This window comes from Chelonoidis abingdonii, chromosome 22 (genome assembly GCF_003597395.2).
Source record: "Chelonoidis abingdonii isolate Lonesome George chromosome 22, CheloAbing_2.0, whole genome shotgun sequence".
Taxonomy (NCBI): domain Eukaryota; kingdom Metazoa; phylum Chordata; order Testudines; family Testudinidae; genus Chelonoidis; species Chelonoidis abingdonii.
Genome location: NC_133790.1, coordinates 8,361,549 through 8,384,889, shown reverse-complemented (window position 1 = coordinate 8,384,889; position 23,341 = coordinate 8,361,549). Strand labels below are relative to the sequence as shown.

The window sequence follows — 23,341 nt, the reverse complement described above, 5'->3', positions numbered from 1 at the left end:
CACTCACGAGAAAAAAAATAGATCCAAAACGGTAATTTTTCCTACTTGAGCTAAATTATATTTGGAGCCCTGAAAAGACAACGTTGACTCCCCTGAGACTGCAAAACTCTGTGTATCCTGCTGAGCTCTGTGTATCCTGCTAACTAGACCCGGTTACAAGAGGTTCGGCTATGTGCACATAGGTACATTCGGATGGGATTACATGTGAGGGTCTAGCTAATTTTAAAAAGTGCCTGTGAATTGACAAATACTGTGACCACATCCTTGCACATTTTATTTTAAACAAAGCAATCAGCTCCCAGGAACTGAAAGAGCATGGCTATAGCTTCTGCATTGTACTTCCCAGCACCAGGAAGTACAGAATGCAAGTGTGGAGCCCTATCCACTGAACATACATCATGGTTGCAGGGTTACATTCAGGGCTGGATTAACTCTCCTGTGTGCCCAGAGCTGTTAGATTTTGTGGGGACCCTGTATGAAAGTCTTTTTCCTAATTTAAAAGAAAATGCTCAGAATTATGGCACTGAGGTTAATAATGCTATACTAAACTTGCCTTTTAATTAACATAAAGCCATTCTGTGGTTACCTTTCAGTATTAAAACATGTAGAATATAGTTAAATTCATTCAAAATAGCCTACTTCTTACTTTAGAACAGCTGTTACATTAGTTTATTTCTGGGAGGGAGTTTGGGTGCAGGAGGTGGCTGCAGGCTGGGGCAGAGTGTTGGGGTGCAGGAAATGGTGAGGGGTGTGGGCTCTGGGAGGGAGTTTGGTGCAGGAGGGGATTCTGACCTGGGGCAGGGGGTTGGGGTCCAAGAGGGGGTGTGGAGCCTGAGCAGGAGTTTGGGTGCAGGAGAGGAGTCTGACCTGGGGCAGAGGGGTGGGGTGAGGTGTAGGCTCTGGCTGGGAGGTGCTTACCACAGGTGGTTCCTGGCTGGCAGTGCGGCAGGGTTCAGGCAGGATGCCTGCCTGCCATAGCCCAATGCCACTGCCAGAAGTGGCTGCTGGCACGTCTCTGTGCAACCCTGGGGAGAGAGGGACAGCATATCTCCATGCACTGCCAGCACCTACAAGTGTCACCTCCACTGCTCCCACTGGCTGGTTCCTGGCAAATGGTAGCTGCGGGATGGTGCTGGGAGTGGAAGCAATGTGTAGAGCTGCCTCACCCCCCACCCCTGCTAGGGGCCAGAGAGACATGCCAGCAGCTTGCAGCTCTTGGAGTGACATGGGGCTATGGCATGCAGGCAGCCTACCTGAATCCTACCAGGATCAACCAATCGATTGTGATCGATGGGTTGGTGACCACTGAATTGTATATAATTATTGATTTATTTTTGCAGGGCCCCCCCTTAGCCTGAGACCCTGGGCTGCAGCCCCTAAAGCCCCTGCATTAATCCAGCCCTGGTTACACTGTACCTCAAAGTCAGAAAAAATATCACCAAGAAGCTTGTAGAAACAAGGAGGCTGGACACCACATGAGACCATCATTGGGATACAGTGCTGAGCTTTTTACCTCCTAAGTTTTTGGTATCAATTCAGCTAATTTTGGTAATGAATGGAAGTTATTATACAATGGTAGTTTGGTAGCCAATATGAAATGAGTTTGGTGGCCTAAATATAGCTCCCACTGGTCACCCAGCCACTTCACAAGTCAACATCACTACAACTGGCATTAATTTGTTGGCAGTCCTAGCAGAGAGGCCAAGACATAACTGGGCAGTGGAGACGGAACTATCTTCTCCATCTTAGAGGTAGTTCCCCAAAGTCTCTCTCTTCACTGACCAAAAAAGATGGGGTTTTACAACCACATAGTTAGCCAGCATTATCTAGTTACACCTCTACTCCGGTATAACAAGCATTCAGATATAATGCAGTAAAGCAGTGCTCTGGGAGCAGGGCTGAGTGCTCCGGCAGATCAAATCAAGTTTGATATAATGCAGTTTCACCTATAATACGGTAAGATTTTTTGGCTCCCGAGGACAGCATTATATCGAGGTAGAGGTGTATCTTGTTGTAAAATTCTACTGTAAACGAGGCTCTGTATTTTTTACAAGGTAGCTAAGTAAGGTCAGTCACAGGTGGTGGTGAGGTTTAGTGTTGACCAACTTATCTATTTAAGCATTTATACCAAGCTGATCAGCAGGATATCTGAGCTCTTTATATAGTCTGGGTCTGATTTTGCTATTCAAACTCACACTCTACTCCTGAAATCACTTACCGTGTAAGCTAATATTTCACCACGAGTAATAGAATCACCATGGACGACTACAACTAAACACAATAGCAAATTTTGTTCTCTCTGCTACTCAGCTGTTACATTTTGTTTCTGTTGTCTTTCTATTATGGAGGAGTGGCAGTAAGACCATAGTTAAGGTTGCATCAAGGGTTTCAGTGTCACAGGGTAATGACTTGTTAATATATTCTAAATCTTCTGAGACTAAAGCCCCAAATAAAACATAGTTTTCAAGGTCTAATTTTCTCTGTACATCTTAGACAGAGCTGATTTTTATTTTGTGAAATATTATTATTAGTAGGATTGTAGGTAAGCTAAGTCAGAGAAACTTCTTGCAATCAGGGCTGATGTGTGTTGTCGGAACAGCATGTTGGAAGTTTCACTGCTGCTCCTTGCAGTGCATCCATTCTGTGAATAAAGGACTGCAATTTCCAAAGGTGTTAAATCTGCAACTGTTACAAGCACAAATTTAACGTGCGCGCACACACACACACACACACGTAAGATTCTTTAATAATCAATGTTTTAGATGTCAAACTACTAGAGAATGTCCAGAAGATGGGCCATTGGAGGTCCAAATATATACTTTTGACAAAATCAGAAGTTTCAGCACAGATGTGCTGATTTTCAGTAGCAGACAGGAGGCCCTGCTGGTTGCTGTAATAGAAATGGAGTAGAGAAAAAGAATATTATTTTGTCCTAAACAGGAGGCTGAGTAAATCCCCTCATTCACACACATTGCCAAAAAATAAGGCAGTCGATAATGGGCTTTTGTATTTTCTTTTTTACTAACATTTCCGACTGTTGCTATTACCAGTTCAGTTCCATTGATACGACTATTGCAAATAGGGCTCAAAGCACCCAGAGACATTTTAAACACCATGACCTAGGTCCTGCAATGACCTCTACATGGGTGCAGAGTTCTGTGCTCAGTGAAATATCAGGCCTATACCATCTACTCTCCATGCCTTGCATTTTCCTCAGGCTTAGGATTGTTTATTGGAGACTCTTCTGGCACAACACTGTAGTGTAGATACAGCGTACACTGACGTAAAGCGTTCTTCTGTCCTTGCAGGAAAACCTCCGCCCCAATGATGATGATGACAACATCGACAGAAGTATTCTTCCATCAACATAGCTGTGTCTACACTGGTGGTTAGGTTGGCATAGCTATGTCACTCAAGGGTGGGTTTTTTTTTTCAAGCTACAACTTTTAAGTGTAGACCAAGTGTCAGTAGAACTGAGAATGATAAGGTGGTTATAAAACAGAATATTGTGATAGGTCTCCCAATCAATATGCTTAGCACTGTCCCCATACACAAAGGAAGAAAGTCCTTGCCTTAAAGAGTTTACCATTGAAGTAATCTTATATTTATTTGATTTTATTAAAACATAGTTCTGATTGCTATGGTAGCAAAGCACACAGAATACAAAAGATATAAATAAACCACTTTCAAATTATGGCTCTCAAACTGTTACTACTTTGGCATTTAGGTTGTGCACCTGCAGATACTATTTCATATATGTTAGATGCCATAATTAAGGCTGAGATGGCCATTCCTGGATGTAAATATTGTTTAAATTTTAGCACAGAGTTTGTACAAAGCAACATGATGGAGCATCTATGAAAGATGCAACTGACACTGTATGTCATCTCATATGAGTTAGAAATAGATTTTATTTTGTGCTCATCGAAGAAATATCAAAAACCACATAAAATTACAGCCTTTTACATAACACCCTCAAAGGATAACTCCATAGTTAAAACTATTTTAACCTGCCCCCACTATTTGTACTGCACCGTTTCACCAATATTTCACCTATGCTTAACAAAATCGAAAACCTAATCATAACAAATCAATGAGACAAAGATACAAGAGTAAGTTGAGTGGAGAGAGATAACACAGTGTTTTGAAGCATCTCCTGCAATTCCACTAAACTATCTGGGACACAGTTCTGAGTCTTCAAGTATAATAGTGAATTAGTAGTAGTCAGGGCCAGTGCAACCATTTAGGTGAACTAGGCGGTTGCCTAGGGCGCCGAGATTTGGGGGCGCCAAAAAGCGTCCCCAATTTTTTCTTTAAATGTTTGAGCAGCCCTGCTGCTAAGACAGAGAGGGAGTCTGAGCTGCCGGCGGTAGCTGGCAGCCCGGGGTTTCCCTGGGTCAGGGCGCAGCCGTGGCAGCCGGCAGCCCGGGGTGTCCCCTGGGTCAGGCCGCCACAGTGGCAGCCGGCAGCCCGGGGTTTCCCTGGGTCAGGGCGCCGCCGCGGCAGCCGGCAGCCCAAGAGGTCTCCTGGCCCAGGGAAACCCCAGGTTGCCAGCTGCTGCGGAGGTGCTCTAACACTGGGTCAGGATACCGCTGCAGCAGCCCGCAGCCCAAGGGGTCCCCTGGCCCAGGGAATCCCCGGGCTGCCGGCAGCCGCGGAGGTGTTCTAACCCTGGGTCGGGCGCCACTCCGGCAGCCGGCAGCCCGGGGTTTCCCTGGGTCATGGCGCCGCGGCGGCAGCCGGAAGCCCAAGTTGTCCCCTGGGTTAGGGCGCCGCCGCGGCAGCCGGCAGCCCAGGGTTTCCCTGGGTCAGGGCACCGCCGCAGCAGCTGGCAGCCCAGGAGCCCCCTGGGTCAGGGCACTGCCAGAGGGGGCGGCAGGCAGCTCCCGTGGAGTTGCCGCAGTGGTGCCTGCAGACGGTCGGCTGTTCGCGTGGCTCCGGTGGACCGCCCGCAGGCACCACTGCGGCAGCTCCACCGGAGCCACGGGACCAGCGGGTGGGGCGGCGAAATTGCCGTCCGCCTAGGGTGCTCAAAACCCTAGCGCCGGTCCTGGTAGTAGTATTTTACAACCTACAAAATATGTAACAAAAAATGTAATAAAATGTCAGACAGTCAAACGGAGCAACATCCTAGAGGGTGGATTCTACACACTTGCATGAAAACATTGTAAACCACTTTTTACATTTGCAGGGAGTCCAAAGGCTTGTCTACTTCAGGGAGTTTTGCACAAATGTTGCAAGCCTTCTTTTTCCACTGGTGCAATAAATCTATACAAGAGGGTTGTGCTGGTGTAGTACACCAATGCAAAAAATCTATAAGGTAGACATTTCACAGGCCTGGTCTACACTGGGGGGGGGACACACACGAGCTAAGTCGGTCTAAGTTACGCAACTTCAGCTATGAAAATAGCGTAGCTGAAGTCAAAGTACTTAGAGGTACTTACTGCAGTGTCTTCACTGCGACAGGTCGACTGCTGACACTCCACCATTGAATCCACCTATGTTTCTCACTCTGGTGGAGTACCAGAGTTGACAGGAGAGTGCTCAGCAGTCGATTTATCGCATCTTCGCTGGATCGATTGCTCCAGAGGCAAGTGTAGACATGAACATAGGCTGGGACAACGCCTGAGCCTGACTGCTCTTAATGCTGCTCTGAGTTCTGCTGCTGCTTATATCATCAGATTAACACCCCCATGACAAACCTCCAAACAGAAAGTGAAGGTTAGGGTTGAAAATCACTAACTGTTCAACAATAGGATCCATGCAGGGAGGTATCCTTGCACCCCTGTGGGGCCTATTGACTTCAGTGCAGTTCTGTGTGGCAGCAAAGGTCCACCCGTCCAGATCCAACTCGAGGATCAGGACTATGATCCAAAATTAAACAGTGAGATCTCAATTCTACAAACATTCACACTTGAGTAACTTAATTCATGTGATCAGTTCCAATCAATTAGATTATTCACAAATGTAAAGTTACTTACATGTATGTTTGCAGATCCTGGGGATTAAATAATACAAAATCTTTTTTGTTAAAGGTGACCTGCATAGGAAAAAGCAAATTGAGCCTGTGTACTTTGGTGCTTCTTTAGGATGTACAATATAAAGAAGGCCCGAACATTTTTTTTGTTTGTCTGTTGGTTGTTTAAATATAAAAAAGGTTTTTTGCTGATAATTTTTTAACATTAGAATTTCAGTTCCTGTTTAGCCTGGAGCACTAGTTAAGCTATGACATGATAAGAGCCAAGAGAATGAAAGCAATGGAGAAGGAAAGGGATTTTAGTCAGACTTAAAAACGCTTTTGTTAACTATTTAACTGCAATGACTAACGAACATTTAGGAAAATGAATGTATTTGTTAAAATTCATCTCCCCTCACCCACTTCCCCTTCAATGAGACCTCCAATAGATTCTTGGGAAAAACAGGGAAGACAATAGTTCAGATTCCTATGTAAAGAACAAGTAAGAAAAAAAAGTCTTAAAAATGCAGGCCCTCTTCTTATACTTCAGAGAAATAAAGTTTTACAGATCACCTTTAGCTAACCCCTCCCTAAGCTAATTTGAGGCTACTATACCTAAAGTTTGATGTAGATTTGGTAATGAGATCAACACATTAGCTTGTCAATATGTAAAGTCAAATCTTGGACATTTTAAATTTTTTTTTGTGAAAATAGAATTTAAAATTGTGTCTCCACAGGCAGCCACGAGGGGGCAAAAACAAACTAAGGTAAGTAACCATCACCTCCAGAGCAACAAAGAAACCAATGTCATCTAAAACAGTCCGCTGCACTGGACAGTGTAGGTACCATTTTTTATTTTTTTTTATGTTTTATCACTATTATTAAATGACAAAAAACACTGTCTTTTCTCTTAGGTCTCATTAGGGAGCTACAGATGAAAATACTAATATGGGGGTAATGTATTTCATCATGTGTGAGCTTGTAACCTCAAGGAGTCTGCTGCAGCCAGTCACCATGATTCAGTGCACTCAGCACACATAGGAGTTGTTCGCTTACTCAGTCTTCATAGAGAGAACCATGGTTGTTACTATGCAGTGCTGAATTAACACACATTTTTCCTTTCTAATCAACTCACACATTTGCAATTGATTGTCTTAGATCTTATTATGTATTCTTTGACTGATGTAGCAGGCATCACATTTATAGATAAGCACTTTTCATAAACTTTACACAAGTATTTCCTTATGATATGAAGTGTTGACTCAACAATCCATCAGTCTTACCCATATAGATAACTAACTCACCTATTTAAAAAAAATAAAAAATGTAGTGATGGAAAAAATAATGCCTGATCAATAAAAGCCCGGCAGTGTGATGTAACATTATGTAGAATGATTTTATATAAGACCATATATTACTAGTTAACATTTTAATTATATCAGGATATGACTAATTATATTTCCTATATTGGGTGATAGGGGTGGGAAATGGTTGACGGCATCCAGAGCAGCAGCTGCTGAAAATGAAAATAGTATCTCAGGCCCAAATCCTTAAAGATGTTTGGATGCCTAACTCCCACAGATTTCAATAGGATTTAGGCATTTAAATACCAATACCTAATGCAGCCCAATTCAGCAAGATACTTAAGCACAGGAGTATCTTAAAAAGTTAGGTACATGATGAAGAACCCAGTCCTGCCAAGACTTATGTATATGCTTAATTTTACATACTGCAAGTAGTTCCATTCCAGTCTACTCACCGTGCATAAACTTAAGCACAAGCATTACTTCTTGCAGACTGACTGGAGCCTATGTATCTTTCTGAATCAGGAACTGAATACAAGAATTATACAACAGCATTAAAACATTTTATATTTATGGCAGAAATTTTGACATTTACACAGGGGCACTTAATGTTACACATGCTGCAAACAGACTGTGCACAGCTACATAAGTATGCTGTTATTCAAAGTAGTTAAGAGGCAGCAGCCAGGCATTAGGTAGCTGCATTTTACATATTCTTATCGCCTCTGGCCAGACTTCCATCCCCCTCAATGGTTGAGGCCTGAGTGATAAGCCTGATCTACCTTACTTCAAGTATGGTAACTAGATTGATCTACAAAAAGAACAGCAATACTTGTGGGACCTTAGAGACTAACAAATTTATTTCAGCATAAGCTTTCTTGGGCTACAGCTCACTTCTTCGGATGCATAGAATGGAACACACAGACAAAACATATTTATACACATAGAGAACATGAAAAGGTGGAAGTACGCATACCAACTACAAGAGTCCAATCAATTGAGATGAGCTATGATCAGCAGGAGAAAAAAATTAGATTGATCTAATTTACAACACCTACCTTACCCCATACAGAGATGCTCTGGCTCTGCAGAATTTAAGAGCTCTGCGGGACCTAAGCATCAGCCTGCAGAGATTTGTAGCTCTGCAGAAATAGAGTATCGGGTCTGTGCAGCTCTGCTCCTTAGTTCCCGATCTCCAAAGATGCTGAGCATTAGAGATACTTTTATAAAACTCCCTAGGAAAATAAATGCTGGAAACTTTATTAACACAATATTAATATGGCATATGCCAGGGACAAACATGCAATCTTAATGATATAAACTAATATTCAGTCTTTCATTATCTGATCACGTACAATTTTCAATATGCAAAAGTTAAGGTTCCCATAGCAATGTTAACTCAGTCATATTGCACATACATAATATTTTTCTATTCCTTTTTTCCTGTTTAAATGTGAAGCTTAATACATTTTATAACAAGATGCAATACATAAGACACAACACTAATATATGGATAACTTTAGCTATATGATTAAGTGCTGTATATGCTTAAAGTTTAAAAGTATGTTTTGTGGTCTGTTAAGGTTATTTTTGGAATGGGTAAAATGATTTTTTCACATCAGTAATGTAGCTAATCAAATGTGTGAAATGTAGGATTAATATTTATACAATTTACCCTAATTAGTCATTTTCATCCTTTATATTCTCATTTGTTTTGTGAAAAAATTGCATACCTACATATAATGAAGGAGTAAGCATCACTGAATATTTTTAGTCATTTTATACTAGTGCCTATATAAAGATTTTAACAATATATTTTCTGGCTCCTCAGTTCACATTAAAGATAAATAACTTGCATACTTCTTAAATGTTCAAAGTTTAAATTGCAATATTTTTGTTTCAGAATTTGGATAAACATCATTACTCATAGTAGCAATCTTAACCGTAAGTTAACAAAGCTTTGTGGTGCCTACTTTTTTATTTTTTAAATAAAAAGTGGCCTGAAAACTAAAATAAAGATGTCATAAAAAGACATGTCAGCACATAAAAGTTTTCAAGCATACTGGGCTCTTTGCAGTTTGTGTAGACAGTTTTATGCATCAGGCTTGTAGTTGTCTGTAGAGAAAACTTGATGTGCCAGGCATATAGTTTTGTTTTTTTAATAGTGCCAGGCTCTTAAGGTCTGTGACAGAGTAGCAGAGACTGCCCTCATTACAGAGCCCTTGAGCTGGACAGGAGTCCTCCAATTCATGAGAAAAAACTTCCTAAGAGAAAAACAGCAGTGAGAACTGTTGACTTAAGCCAGGAAGTCTGTAGTTAAGGTGATCATGGCAGTGGGAAGTAGTTCAGTAGGATCTTGGCACACATCCTACCAGACTGCTGAAAGTTTTATGCCTCTAGAGCAGTGTTTCCCAAACTCGGGATACCGTTTGTGTAGAGAAAGCCTCTGGTGGGCCAGGCCGGTTTGTTTACCCGCCGCGTCCACAGGTCAAGCAGATCGCGGCTCCCACTGGCCGCAGTTCGCTGCTCTAGGCCAATGTGAGCTGCTGGAAGCGGCAACCAGTAAGTCCCTCCGCCCACGCCGCGTCCAGCAGCTCCCATTGGCCTGAAGCAGCAACTGCGGCCAGTGGGAGCCACGATTGGCAAAACCTGCAGATGCAGCAGGTAAAGAAACCGGCGCGGCCCGCCAGGGGCTTTCCCTACACAAGCGGCGTCCCAAGTTTGGGAAACACTGCCCTAGAGGTAAAAGGCACCTAACACGACCATGTGTTATGCACCTAAAGAATACACAAGAAGCCTGGTTTTGTAACCACATAAGCAACGATACACCTTAACCATGGAGTGGAGACCACAGAAGGGCCTAACTTGCACCGATTTACTGTTCATTGGACATGCAGAGTGCCAGGCATGTGCCAAGCAGGAGAAGAGGCTGCAGGAATAGTGACTGCCAGGGAGGCACAGCTGACTCCCTGCTGACCCATGCACCTCTCCCCTCCTCAGTTTAGCAGCACCAGGTACAAGCAGACTAAGCAACTGGTTAGGGCCCTGAGCAGCTGGAGGGGAGGGGAGGGGAGGGGAGGGCTATTCGCTTTTTGAGTACGTGTTGTGGGGGGGTGTGTGGCAAATATTCCTGCGTAGGGCCCGCAATGGGCTAGCACCGCCTCTGCAGCTTAGCATGCGGTACCCGCCCCGCGGCCCACAGGCCTGCTCAGTGACAGTAACGCCGCCGCAGCACTGCCACGCCGCGCAGGCAAGGAACCCGTGAGGTGCACGGGCTGCGCCAGCCCAGGGCCGACGGAAGACGCAGTAATCACGGTCAGCCTAAGCCCACCTGCGCATGCGCTCGTCCTCTCTAAGGCCCTCACAGACGCTATACCGGGCGCACGCGCCTAACTCTACAACCGTGACCTCATCATCATGGCTCTGGTTCAGACCCTTCTCCCATCCTGCCACGCGCAGCACACGACAGCGCCTCCGCCTTGCGTAAGCACGCTAACGGCCGCCAGCGTGCGGGATCACGTGACTCCTAGCAGCCGACTTCTCGCTCTCCCCTCCCCCACCCACCGAAAACTGGGCCTGCACCGACATTCTCGTCTACGGCAACTACCATGGGCTAGTCCGGACAGAAGAAGTCGGGACCCGGGACTGTCGGGGAGCTCCGTCGACCGGTCCAGGAATTTCTTCCTTTACCCTCTACCACGGGCGCTAAAGGGACCACGTCACGTGATGGGAGAGAACGCGGGGAGAAGAAGAGAGAGCCGCTCCCCTGATGGGAGGGGCAATGAGAACAAGTCAGGTGGTACAGAGCGCGGGCCCGCCCGCGACGCGACGCGACGCGCTGGTGTCACGTGGATGTGGCGCGCGGCATACAGCGGGAGGAGGGGCGCCAAGTGGTGAGGTCACGTGTTGCGGGGCCGCCGCCGCCGGCCCTGGGCCCCTCCTCCATGAGAGGGGAGGCAGGGCGGGCAAACATGGCGGCGGTGAGTTAGAAAGCGTCGGACGGCGGAGCTAGCGGCGGATACTTCCAGGAGCGGCCGTGGAGGGATCGAGAGAGAGTGAGTCCCGCCCTACCCTCTTGCCCGATACGTGGGGGGGGGGGCCCTACCCGGCCGCCTCAGGCGGTTCCTGCTCGACGGGGCTGCGGGACTGGCGGGGATCCCTCCCTTCAGCTCCCGGTCTGGGCAGCCACGCACCGTGCGGGGCCAGGCATTGTCCCGCGGCCTCCCCCACTCTGACCCCACACAGTGCGGGCAGGATGCCCTTTGAGAGCGCCACGCGGGGTAGGGAGCGGTCGGTGCCAAGGCATTGTCTGGAGGTGGAGACTCAATGGGCAGGAGGGTGTAGGTCGCCCTTACAGCCCCTTGCTCTAAGCCTGCCCCCCAGCCCGAGCAGCCGGCCCCGCAGTGACTAGCTCCCCCAGAGTGTCCCTTTGCCGTCAGGGACGCTGTCTTCCCATGCCCCTCTGGAGTCTTACTGGGTGGAGGGCGCTAATCGCTCCAGCGGGGAGGCGTGGGGGTGAGGGGGTGGGTAGAGCGGTGTGGGGCCGGCTCGCACTGTTACTGACGCGGGGGTCACTGGCCCAGGAATGAGCGAACTTTCCTACCATTGGCTGGTAACACGTATCTGTATGGTGAAGTTTATTGCTGGGTTTATTGATATAGTCTCGTAAGATCCGGTGGATAACGGCAGAGAAAACTTGTGGCCCTTATAACGTGGCGGGGCGACCCCCCCCGCGTGCCCGTTTTCTTGTTGGTTCAGCAAAATGGCCTATTGTCTAATCTTTTTAACTACTGTCGTTGTGTGTCTCTTTAATCGCTTGGGTAATTGTTACAAATAGAGCCTCTCTAGCGACGGGAGAAGACTGGCTGAAAAGATGTCTTTGCTGCTTCATTGGCTTTAAATGTTGGTAGGAGCTTCTACAAATACATCTCTGTAAGCTTAATGCTGTTGTTAAGGGAATTCTTAAGGTGTTGGAGATCTGAAAACAAAAGTAGTTTATGGGACGCAATTACGCAGCCAATTCTAACCCAACCCGGAAGTTTATGTCCTGAACACGTGTTTGTGGGTAAGGTTAGGAGGGTGAGGGTTGCTGATCCTCTGGTGAGAGGAACTTGTTCATTAATGTTTGTGTGAATAGCGAGTAAAGTGCTCAAGGGTCCCTACGACCCACTGGAATCAATGGTGGGATTGCATGCCACAAACAGTAACGATTAACGAATGAGCCTCAAGGTCCGGTTAACTCTGACAGCACACCACAAACAAAGGTTGCTAGGGAGAGTAATTACTTAACATGAAAATACTCTTAAAACTTTGAGGAGAGAGGCCTCATTTTTTTCAGTCACAATGATTTTTAAAATATTGATATCTCAACCTTTTTATTTGAGGAGGAAGTTACATAACTGTTAAAAAGTTATTTCTGAAATAGATACATTCTTAGGTCATGTATCCTGTTAAACAATGGACTAATCAGTTGAAGTGTGAAGGGATACAGTTTAAAATTATCTGACAAATTTTGCAAATCTTGTTCATTTTTCTCTGTTTTATTTAGGCTACTCGTTGCATTTTATATTGCTTAATAAGTTACTTTTAGTTTTCATTAACTAATAGTGGGACAGTACTTAAAGTTTATAGATGTTTAGACTTCAACAATTTTCATTTAATTTTTAAAAAATTAAACTATTGAAGTTTCACAACTTTTTTTATTAATCCTACATTTTTGGGGCTTGATCTGCCTGATGGAAATTGATTTATGTATACAATGGTGTATGTTGTATTATGGTACAGTATTCATAATGGCTTTCAAGAACACACTTCTTGCTTAGAAGGGTTGTAACTTTACCTGAATCTAAAAATGACACTTCTGAAAAATGAAAATAGGCTATATCTCCCCTACCTTCTTCCTTCCCACAAGTATATCCCTTGTTGTCTAGAATAAGTTCTTTTCTCAACTGGTGCTAAAATGGTGTGAGAAATTGACATTAACTGTAGGTGCCTGAGGAGGGTTCTGGGGCAGACAGCTAATTGAGAAGAACTGTCTTGTGTATCTCACTCTATGCTAGTACTGTCTTGTGGAATGAAGTAGAGAGAGGCTGGTGACCCTCCAGTACTTTATTGGAGACTATCTCATTCTCCAGAATCTTACTGTTCAGTTGTTGTTGAGAGCTGTGAACTGCCCCATTCATTTCAATGAAGGTACTAATTTATATGCCCAGTTACAATTTAGACATGTTAAGATGATAACAGCATGTAAGGAAAGAGAGGACGGGGAAAAATCAGCACTCCGAGGCACTAATTTCTTTTTGACTCAACAATTAAATGTTGCTCGGGAATGGGCAACCAATTTTTTTCCCTATCCAGTGAGACATCTGAGCTTCCCCTCCTCCTTGGTTGGTTTTTTTTTTTTTTTTTCCCTGGACAGGTGGCTTCCTTCTTGGTTCTATTGGCTATGCTCCTCCCTGTGCTGGAGGCTGTCTGCAGGCTTGAGCAGACATTGCTGTATTAACTGAACTTGGGGTTTCTTTCATGATTTTCTTTGCAGCTATGATGACTAGTAGAGGGGAGGGATAGGTCAGTGGTTTGAGCGTTGGGCTGTTAAACCCAGGGTTGTGAGTTCAGTCCTTGAGGGGGCCACTTAGGGATCTGGGGCAAAAGCAGTACTTGGTCCTGCTAAAAGCAGCAGAGAATCCTAGGATTCTCTGCTGCTTTTACAGATTCAGACTAACACGGCTACCCCTCTGATACTTGGTCCTGCTAGTGAAGGCAGGGGGCTGGACTCAACCCTTCGGGGTCCCTTCCAGTTCTAGGAGATAGGATAGGTATAGTTTGTTTACATACGTATATATTTTATATTTTTAATTGATAACTTAGATTCTGATGTCATTGCATGACACTGAGAGCCAGAGAGCTAGGCATGTGCCTATTTTTCCTTTGCCTTATTCCAGACTTGCCCTGGGGCTATCTGAACCCATTGCAGAGGAGCCAAGCCTAAGGAATCCATCAGATCTTGTATGGCGATGTTTTGAATATCTGCACAGTCTAATATGTGGGGCATGTAATTTTGGCTTCTGAAGACGGCAGAGCTTGTGAGACCAGTGGTTTTTCCAGTTTGAGTTCTGTGTCTTGTAGTCCTAGCAGAATTCTTGCTAATAATTCCAAGCAAATTCTACTGTGATCTTATTTTTTGACAAGGCATTTCAGATCACTTGGGGTAGTAATGTAAGAAATGATCTTGGGACAGCTTACTGTGCTGTGTATGGAAGCAAGTGGTGGTAGAGGTGGAGAATGTTAATTGTTACAAATAGAGCCTCTCTAGTGATGGGAGAAGACTAGCGGGACAAGGGTCCTTGCGACCAGCTGGGATCAATGGTGGGATTGCATGCCACAAACAGTGACGATTAACGAATGAGCCTCAAGGTATAGTTAACTCTGACAGCACACCACAAACAAAGGTTGCTGCGGAGAGTAATCACTAAATGGAAATGCTCTTAAATTTTGTTGAGAAAAGAGGACTCACCTTTTTCAGTTGCTATGAATTTTTTAAAAAAATTGATATCCTAACCTTTTTATTTGAGGGGGAAGTTACATCTGTTAAAAAGTTCTTTCTGAAATAGATACATTCTGAGAAGATCATGGATCCTATTAAAGAATGGGCTAAGCCAGTGATTTTCAAACTGCAGGTCATGACCACTACTGGGTCATGGAATGTAAGGCTCCGAGTCTTGGCAGCTCTACTCAGCACCACCGACCAGGCTGTTAAAAGTCCTGTCGGTGGTGCTGACTGTTCTGAAACTGCGCTGCACCCCAGAAGCAGCCAGCAGCAAGTCTGGCTCCTAGACAGAGGGGCCACAGGCTCCGCGCAGTGCTCCTGCCCTGAGCACCTGGCCAGTAGGGGCTGAGCAGGGGGAGAGGGCATGGTTCCTGTGGGCGCGAGTAGCATGGAGCCACTTGCGTGTCTCTGCCTAAGAGTCAGACCTGCTGCTGGCCGCTTCTGGAGCACAGCATGGTCTGCAGTGCCAGGACAGGCAGGAAGCCTGCCATAACACCCTCCTGTGCTGCTGACCAGGAGCTGCCCAAGGTAAGCCTGAGCCCCAATTTCCTGCCCCAGCCCTGAGCCGCCCCAAACCCAGAGCCCTCTCCTGCATTCTATACCTCTCATCCCTAGAGCCAGCATCCCCAGCCCAGAGCACTGACCCCCTCCTGCACCCCAGCCCAGAACCCCCTCTTGCACCTTGAACCCCTCGTTCATGGCCCCACCCCACAGCCCTCACCTCTGCACCCCAATCCTCTCCCCAAACCCCTCATCCCCACCTCTACTGGGTCACAGGCATCAACATTTTCTTCAACTGGGTCTCCAGGAAAAAAGTTTAAAAACCACTGGGCTAATCAGTTGAAATGTAAAAGGATACAGTTTAAAATTATCTGACAAATTTAAAAATCTGATTTATTTTTCACTGTTTTGTTTAGGCTACTCATTGCATTTTTATGCTGTGTATGGTAGCAGCTGGAGGTGGAGAGGGAGAAAGTTTGTGTGGAAGCTACAGCAAGGATTTTAGTGTTAAAGGCTGTCGGCACTGTTGACAATAAGATGTGTTAGCTTGGGTTTTCAGTATTCCGCATAGTGTGAGACGTTAGGTTCACAGGGGATATGCCATAGACATCAGTGCTTTAAATATTAGCCAGTGTCTTGGAGGGTTTGGTGGAAGCCATAGCAGATTGACTGTGGCAATTGCAAACACACAGCTGAATGCAATTTATGAATAGAGAAGTTCTAAAAATGTAATGGTATATTTAGTGTTATGTGACACATAGGGGGCTTTTTTTTTTTTTTTAAAATGGAAAATCTTTCTGGGCTTGAAGTTACCACCTTCCTTGTGGGGGAAAAAGTAGGCTAGACATCTGTTTCTGACTATCTTAGTTTTATGCTGCTGATTTTGCACTTTCCACCAAGGCTAAAACAGGGAAGGTGTGAGACAAAGATTGGCAGGTTGGCACGGATATATGTCATAATAAAAATGGCATTGAGAATACTGGCAGTTGTGTTCTTTAAACCAATTTCTTCTCAAGTCATGCAAAAATAAGCTTCTGATTTATGTAATACATAATGTTAATGAAACCATCTTTTGCTTTGAAAAAATAGTTTTATAGTGGCACAGCATATCATACAAAATGTTTACTGAGCCATTTTTATAGCATCTTTTTTGTTATAAGTCACTTGGATTTTTCTTTATGCTTTCTAGAAAAGGTTAGTTGTACTATTGCTGTCAAGGTATCTATTAGTTGTATAACAATTTTTTGTTTTGTACTTCAGCTTTTTTTGTGTGACTAACAGGTTGGGTCTTGTTGCTTAGTATTATTGGGACAGTTTGGAGGCGACTACTTTTTTTAAAACAAGATTCAATAATGAAAAATTTAGGGAACAGCTTGTAATATCGTCAACTTTTTTAAAAGTGACTTTTATGGGATTTTGGGATGCAAGAAACAGCCTTTTATAGTATTGCACAACTTGAGCCACAGAGCTTGATAAAGTAACTTTTGCTTATGCTAACTAAAAAGCCTTATATTTTGTAAAAATTATGGACTTGTATTTTGACTTGATTAGCTTAGTTTTAGGTTGGACTAAATGAATGGAAGAATATAAACAATAAGATATTAAGATGTAGCTTTTTTTTCTATTGTATTTCTGTTGTGTTTTTGGATTCTAAATTAAAGCAAAACTTAGTAGTTGAAACTTTGTGTGTTGAACTTAGTCATGTGGGTTAAGTTTCACAAACAGAAGATTAGCTATTTATTGAATATTTTTAACTTCAGCGACAGTGTCAGGAGTTCAGTATTCCCCTAGTGTTTGGAACCAGAACACTATAACTTTGTTCCGATTATTCAGGAACTAGATTACTGAAACTAACTAGTCCAGAGTCGTCCAAACTGAATGCCATGCGAGTAAACTGTTACAGTTCTTTCACTTAATCTAAATGGTTAGCAATAGGTACCTTTAAGGGAATTTAAAAATGGAGGGATTTATATGAGGGAGAGTGGCAGTTGGGATATCTTTTGGAGATTACTGTGATAATACAGTTGGAGTGCTTAAATTATCTAAAGGTGAGTATAAAATTAAACTTGGTTATTCTAGGAACACGTGAATTGCTACTAGTTCCAACTAGTGGTCATCCTTTGTAGACCCTGCAGGAGGCAGGTATGAGATAACTTGCGCCCAGGGAAAGCTGCTTCCTAACCCTTTTAGTTGGCTTATACTCAAGCATGAATATTTATATCTTCTAAAACTCCTGTTTGTTGGTTAATATTTATAACCCATGATATTCTTAATATACATGCTAAACTTTTAAATGTCTTGCTTTGAGTTCCACGGACTAATTGTCCATTATGTAGGAAAGTCTTTTTTCCCCCAGTTTTGGATTTGTCCCATCTAAATCACCCTATATTCCTATATTGTGAGAGGAGAGAGATTGAAAACGTCTGTTTACCTTGTTCTTTATTTTTGCAGTCTTTTATCTTGTCCCCTCTCACTCAACTCCAATTTAAGATAGACAATCCCAATCTTTTCAGTTGCCTTTCATGAGATTTTTCCCTGCGCTTAATCATTCTAGTCACCTGTCTCTAAACTTACTTTTATTTCCTCCATCTCCTGATAGAGTTGGGGTGACCAAAACAGTATTCCAGGTGGGGACATTCTGATGATATGTAGAATTCCATTATGATTTCCTCATTTAGTCTCTCCCCATTCACCCTTTTGGCCACATTGAGCAGAAGTCTTCACTGAGCTAGTAACAGTGATATATGCAGGTTTCTTTTCTGAATTGATAGTTTACTTAGAGCCCAGTGAAGTGTATGAATAGTTCACATTGAAGGGAATAATCTGCGTTATTTTGCGTATGTCCACATAGAACAACTTCTTCTACTGTGAAGTTCTCTCTGCAGTTCCTGGAACTTATCCAGCATTGATTAAACCTTGTCTTGTGCAGACTTTGTCGCCCTGCTACTCCCACCCTCTTCCAGTTAATTTATAAATGAACCAATCCTGCCAAACCGGTCTGGAACTTTGTGGCATCCTACTGTTAACCTTTTCTCATGATGGAAATGAACCATTTTTTCCTACTTTGATTTTTGCCTTAATCCAGTTTCTAAACCGGCTACTTAATTCTTTTAGGTAGCCTCTTTTGAAGGATGGTCAAAGGCCTTTTGAAAGTTTAAACTGTCACCTTTTTCTTTTAGTAATTTATTGACTTCAGATAATTCTAAAAGACTAGTGAGATGATTTTTCTCTGAGAAAGCAGCAGTGCGGATTAGATCTCCTCATCATGATGTTCTAGGTATCTTTATATTTAATTCAAACAAGTACAGAAGTTAGGCTTACCGGCCTGTAGTTTTCCAGATCACTCTGAATGCCTTAAAGTACAATATTCGTTACCCTATAATACTCTGAGGTAGTATCTGGTTTTAATGGGATTATATGGTTTTACTGACAATTAAATCTGGATATGTCCTCTTTGATTTGGGACTCTCGCTGTTCTCACGTTTTGGCCGTATCTAAGTCTTTTTTTTTTTTTTTTTTTTTTTTTTTCTTCCTGCATAACATCTCTAAGATGCAGCCTTTCTTATTCATCCCCACAATTAAAACTATCACGTAAGCTCTCAGCTTGCATCTTGATTACTGCAACATCCTTCTTTTTGGCCTTTACAGTCCAATCCAGCATGTCACCCCCTCTTTGAATGCCTTCACTGGCACCCCTTTCTCTGTCATATCAAACATAAGCTGCTTGTATTCACTTCCAAGGCCCTTCAGTCAATCCCCATTCTACCTCATTTGCTGTTGAGTTGTCAGTGCCAGCTTTTGCTGGTCTACTTGTTATATTTTCAAACAAGCACATTCCTGTCTTCTCCCATGCTGCCCATTTGTTTGGGAAGTTTTCCCTGTAAAAATCCACAAAGTGATCTCATTATGCAACTCCAGAACCCTCCTAAAGCGCTCCTTCACCATGAGGCTACAAAACAATTAACAGGCTTGTTGTTGTGGTGAAAGCACTGTCTGTCATATTGACCAACATTGCTTCATTGTTTCCTTGTGCTCCCCTGTCTGTGTCCATCTGTCCTCTCTTGTTTTATACTTCGATTGTAAGCTCCTTTAGGTAAGGGCCATCTTTTTGTTCGGTTTATACAGCACCTAGCAGTGGGGGCCTTATCCTTGACTACGGCTACTAGACACTATGGTAATAGCTACTAACTTCATTCTTAAACTGATGGATGGAATTTACATTATCAGTTCTAGCATATTTTTTTTTGACGCTTCAATCTTTTCCAGTACTTCTAGTATTAGTAGAAGAGGGTAGGTATCTTCTCAACAATGGGCAGTCCAGAACTAGGGAGCACAAGAATTTTGGATCTTTGAGCTTGGTCTGTTACGTGTTCTGGCAATTGTCAGCAGTGTAGGTGCTGTTAACCAAGTACTGAACATATCTTAGCCATGAGTACAGACATGGATAAACTGCTTAGCATTGTTTTGAAAACTTTGGGTAAAACCTTGTTTCTGAAACAATGCTGAATGTTTTGTCCTTTTCTATGCTTACAGCTAAACACAGTTAAGCTGCACAGTGCAGACACCTGTTAACAGTGAATAAACTCTAGGAGTCCAAGCAAACCTATACAGAAAAGTGAGTAACTGTAATGTTTGAGCAAAAACTCAGTCCCTTTGAGGCATGAAAGGGGATATTTACGTTATGATTTCTAGTAACTGCCCCCCCCCCAAGAGTATTTGACTTCTTAATTTACTCCAGGATGGTATTAAAACTTAAAATTAACAGCTGTCCTATACATGAAAAGCCCATGGCCTACGTTTTGTTCTAAGTGTCCCATACTAATATTTGCTGACTTAATAATTAAATACAGCAGATGACCGTTTATCTTGCCCATGATGAAAAAATCTTCTCAAATTTATTTATGGTACAAAAACTAAAAGCTTATTAGTTTAGTACAAAACAAGTATTTCTAGAACTACTTAAATTAGCTGACTTTTCCTGAATTCTTGTCTCATTGAGCAGGTACAGAATTGTTATAGGTTAAACAAACCAATTATTTTTAACTACTACCTAAGTACTTCTCCCTGCTTAGGCAATATGCTTTAGGGGCTGTTCTTAAAGGAACACAGCATAAATTGCACTTCCATCTCACCCTTTTGCCTACCAGTATTACTTGAAACTCCTACAATTATCAGGCTAGAAGAGACCTTTTTTCACTTTGTTTACTTTATACACAAGATGCTATCAAATGCATAGTTAGGTTTTCATTGGTTCCCCCGTTTATGGGGATCTTGTATGTAAGTGAGAAATATTTTTTAAATTTGGAAAATTGAGCACAAAACCGCAGGAATTGTCAAGAGACTCTGGGCAGATTTAGAACCTGAAACTTGTTTTATGAAAGTAACTAATTTGACTGTGCCCTTAAAAATCAGATGATGAAATATAAAATTCTAAAAGTTTTGCAGAATAAACAATGATTACAATTGTAACTTATGCCTGTGATCGTCTTTATTTTTGTTTTAGAGATGGTGGAGCCAGGACAAGATCTGTTGCTTGCTGCTTTGAGTGAGAGTGGAATCAGTCCAAATGATCTATTTGATATTGACCCTGTGGACATGGGCCTTGCAACACCAGCATCAGCTGTTCAGCAGGTTAAAAATGAGAGCTTTTTAAAATTAACCAATATTGCATAATATAGAATCATAGAATTTTTTAACTATTGTGAAAGAGTGGAATTATTGTATGTTTTCATTGCTGTGCTGGGCTTGTGTATGGAGAGAAAATTGAGATGGTAATCACCTGTCTTAAATATGTATTTTAGAAATCAAAACTATATAATTATTGACTGAACTTGTATCAATATAAGTTATATATACTTTCTAGGGCCACAATGTCATGTATACACACATAGAAGTTCCATTGATATATCTTGCGTGGTTTTCCTCTCCTCTGAAACAAGTGAGAATTAATTTAATCTCCATGACAGTTTACATACCACAAGAATGGAACACATTTTTGGACATAGAAGTGAGTGGGTGAGATTGTGTGGCCTGTGTTGTGCAGGAGGTCAGACTATATGATCATCATGCTCCCTTCTGACCTAAAGTCTATGATTCTAGGAAAACAATAGGCTGTCAACAGAAATAAAATTGCAAAACTCACTCAGTTTTCACAGCAGTTAACTGGAAAGGCTTTATGCTTGAAGCAGTTTTGGGGGCAGAGTCAATGACTTGGTTTGCTACCATCTTGATTTCTAATAAAACCAGGATTATTAGCAGGCAAAGCAAATGAGTTGGTGATTAGTTTTAACGTGGGGTGCGGAGGGTGGGGATAGTAGTAAAGGTTTTCATTCTTTTTTTCCTACTAAAACTAGTACCTGATCGTGCTTGCTTTCTTTCTCTCTAGTCAGTGCCACTTAGTGCATTAGAACTAGGCTTGGAGACTGAGGCAACAGTTGCTGTTAAACAAGAACCAGAGACTGTGTCTACTCCAGCACTATTAAATGTCAGGGTAAGAGCTGACACATTTAGAGTTTTATATGTGTAAAATAGTGAAGTGAGGAAGGCCTGTAAATTGTTGGCTCTTTGCCATCCCTTCAGTATAATTCGTAATACAGTCAAATTATTTTCTGGCTTTTTCAGTAAAACTCACTTTTGAAGAGTTGGCATGATGTGTAAGAGATGCCATGTCTTAGACCAAACCGGATTTAAAGGGAAAAATTGTTTAAGGAAGAGCCCAGTTTCATTTCTTATGTGTACATTTAGAATAAGGATGCCATTAAACCTGATACTATTACTAGATCTTACTAGAAGATGATATAAAGTAGAAGTAGATCAATATCTGGAGGGTAGGGTTAACAAAGAATCTCCACAGAAAAAGGAGATTTAAAATAGATATTTTATTTATAAACTAACTGTAAAACCATGTTGTGCAGTGTGTAAGATTTCTTTACAAGCCAAGCTTCTCCACACAGCAGATGTACTTTGTGTCTGAATGGTGAAAGCCTTCTCTTTCTTACCTATTCTTTCTGGGAAAAAATCCTGTGGAGCTGGATCCTCCCATGAAGCAATACTCCTGCATTTTGGAAGAAGCTTCTTTCTCAGGCTTCCACATCCTGAAATAAAATGGCATTCTAGCATCAGTTAGTTGTGTGATGGAAAGATAATGACAGTCCACCAACTTTAAGAATAAAAAACCCCTGCACGCTGCTTAAATTGATACCTTTATCCTCTAGCTGACAGGCATATAACACAAGATTTGCTTTTTGAGGATTGTCACGTCGAGAATCATCATGATATTTCCAAAACAGGAAAATCTTACGTTTTTGTTTTTCTTTTCTAGCAACCACCATCAACCACAACCTTTGTGCTGAATCAAATAAATCAGCTTCCAACTTTGGGGACTACAATAGTAATGACAAAAACCACACCTGTGACAACTACTAGGCAGACCATCACTGTAGCAAAAATCATTCAAACCAGCACAACTACTCGACCATCGGTTGCAGCACCAGCAGTACGCAATGCCTTGACCACTACACCTTCAAAGGACCAGGTCCAGCTGAAAGATCTGCTCAAAAATAACAGTCTTAATGAACTAATGAAATTGAAGCCACCTCCGAACATTGCCCAGCCAGTTGCAACAGCAGCCAGTAAGTGGGTCTTTCCCCTTCATCATGTGCATTTTGTTTCAGAAATGTGATACTGAAATAATCTAATAAAAAGATCTTGGTGGTGGTGATTTTGGCTCTCTGTGGAGTTAGAGTAGAATAGCACAATAACATTAAAATTGAGCCTAGAAAACCTAACACATATTGGAATCCATACTTTCTTTTTATAATGCTGAGAATTTGGAAGTGGCACAAAATGATTGAATTTTTAAAAACTCAAGAACCCTTTGATATATCCTTTTAAGAAATGAGACCAACTGAAAATAAATTTTGAAATAGGATGCTGGTAAATGACTGACGTTAGTAATGTTTTCTATATAGCAATTTGTTAATCTTGTTGAAGTGGCATTATTTGAACCTATGCCATTGTCTAATCTGTTGTGTG

The 23,341-nt window shown here is 42.6% G+C and overlaps 1 protein-coding gene across 6 annotated transcripts in view; it reads left to right on the top strand.

The window, feature by feature from the left end:
- The first annotated feature begins 10,761 nt into the window (after positions 1 to 10,761).
- SBNO1 (strawberry notch homolog 1) overlaps positions 10,762 to 23,341 on the top strand; it is a 43,769-nt gene continuing 31,189 nt past the window's right edge. For 2 of the 6 annotated variants that reach the window (XM_032800711.2, XM_032800702.2), the window contains exons 1-4: positions 11,165 to 11,315; positions 20,811 to 20,938; positions 21,693 to 21,797; positions 22,629 to 22,938. In XM_032800711.2, coding sequence (XP_032656602.1) covers positions 20,813 to 20,938; positions 21,693 to 21,797; positions 22,629 to 22,938 — 541 coding nt within the window. In that variant the 5' untranslated portion in view covers positions 11,165 to 11,315; positions 20,811 to 20,812. Of the gene's footprint in view, positions 11,320 to 14,201; positions 14,266 to 20,810; positions 20,939 to 21,692; positions 21,798 to 22,628; positions 22,939 to 23,341 lie in introns of all 6 variants that reach the window. The other 4 variants (XM_032800709.2, XM_032800703.2, XM_032800713.2 and 1 more) reach the window with 4 other exon arrangements.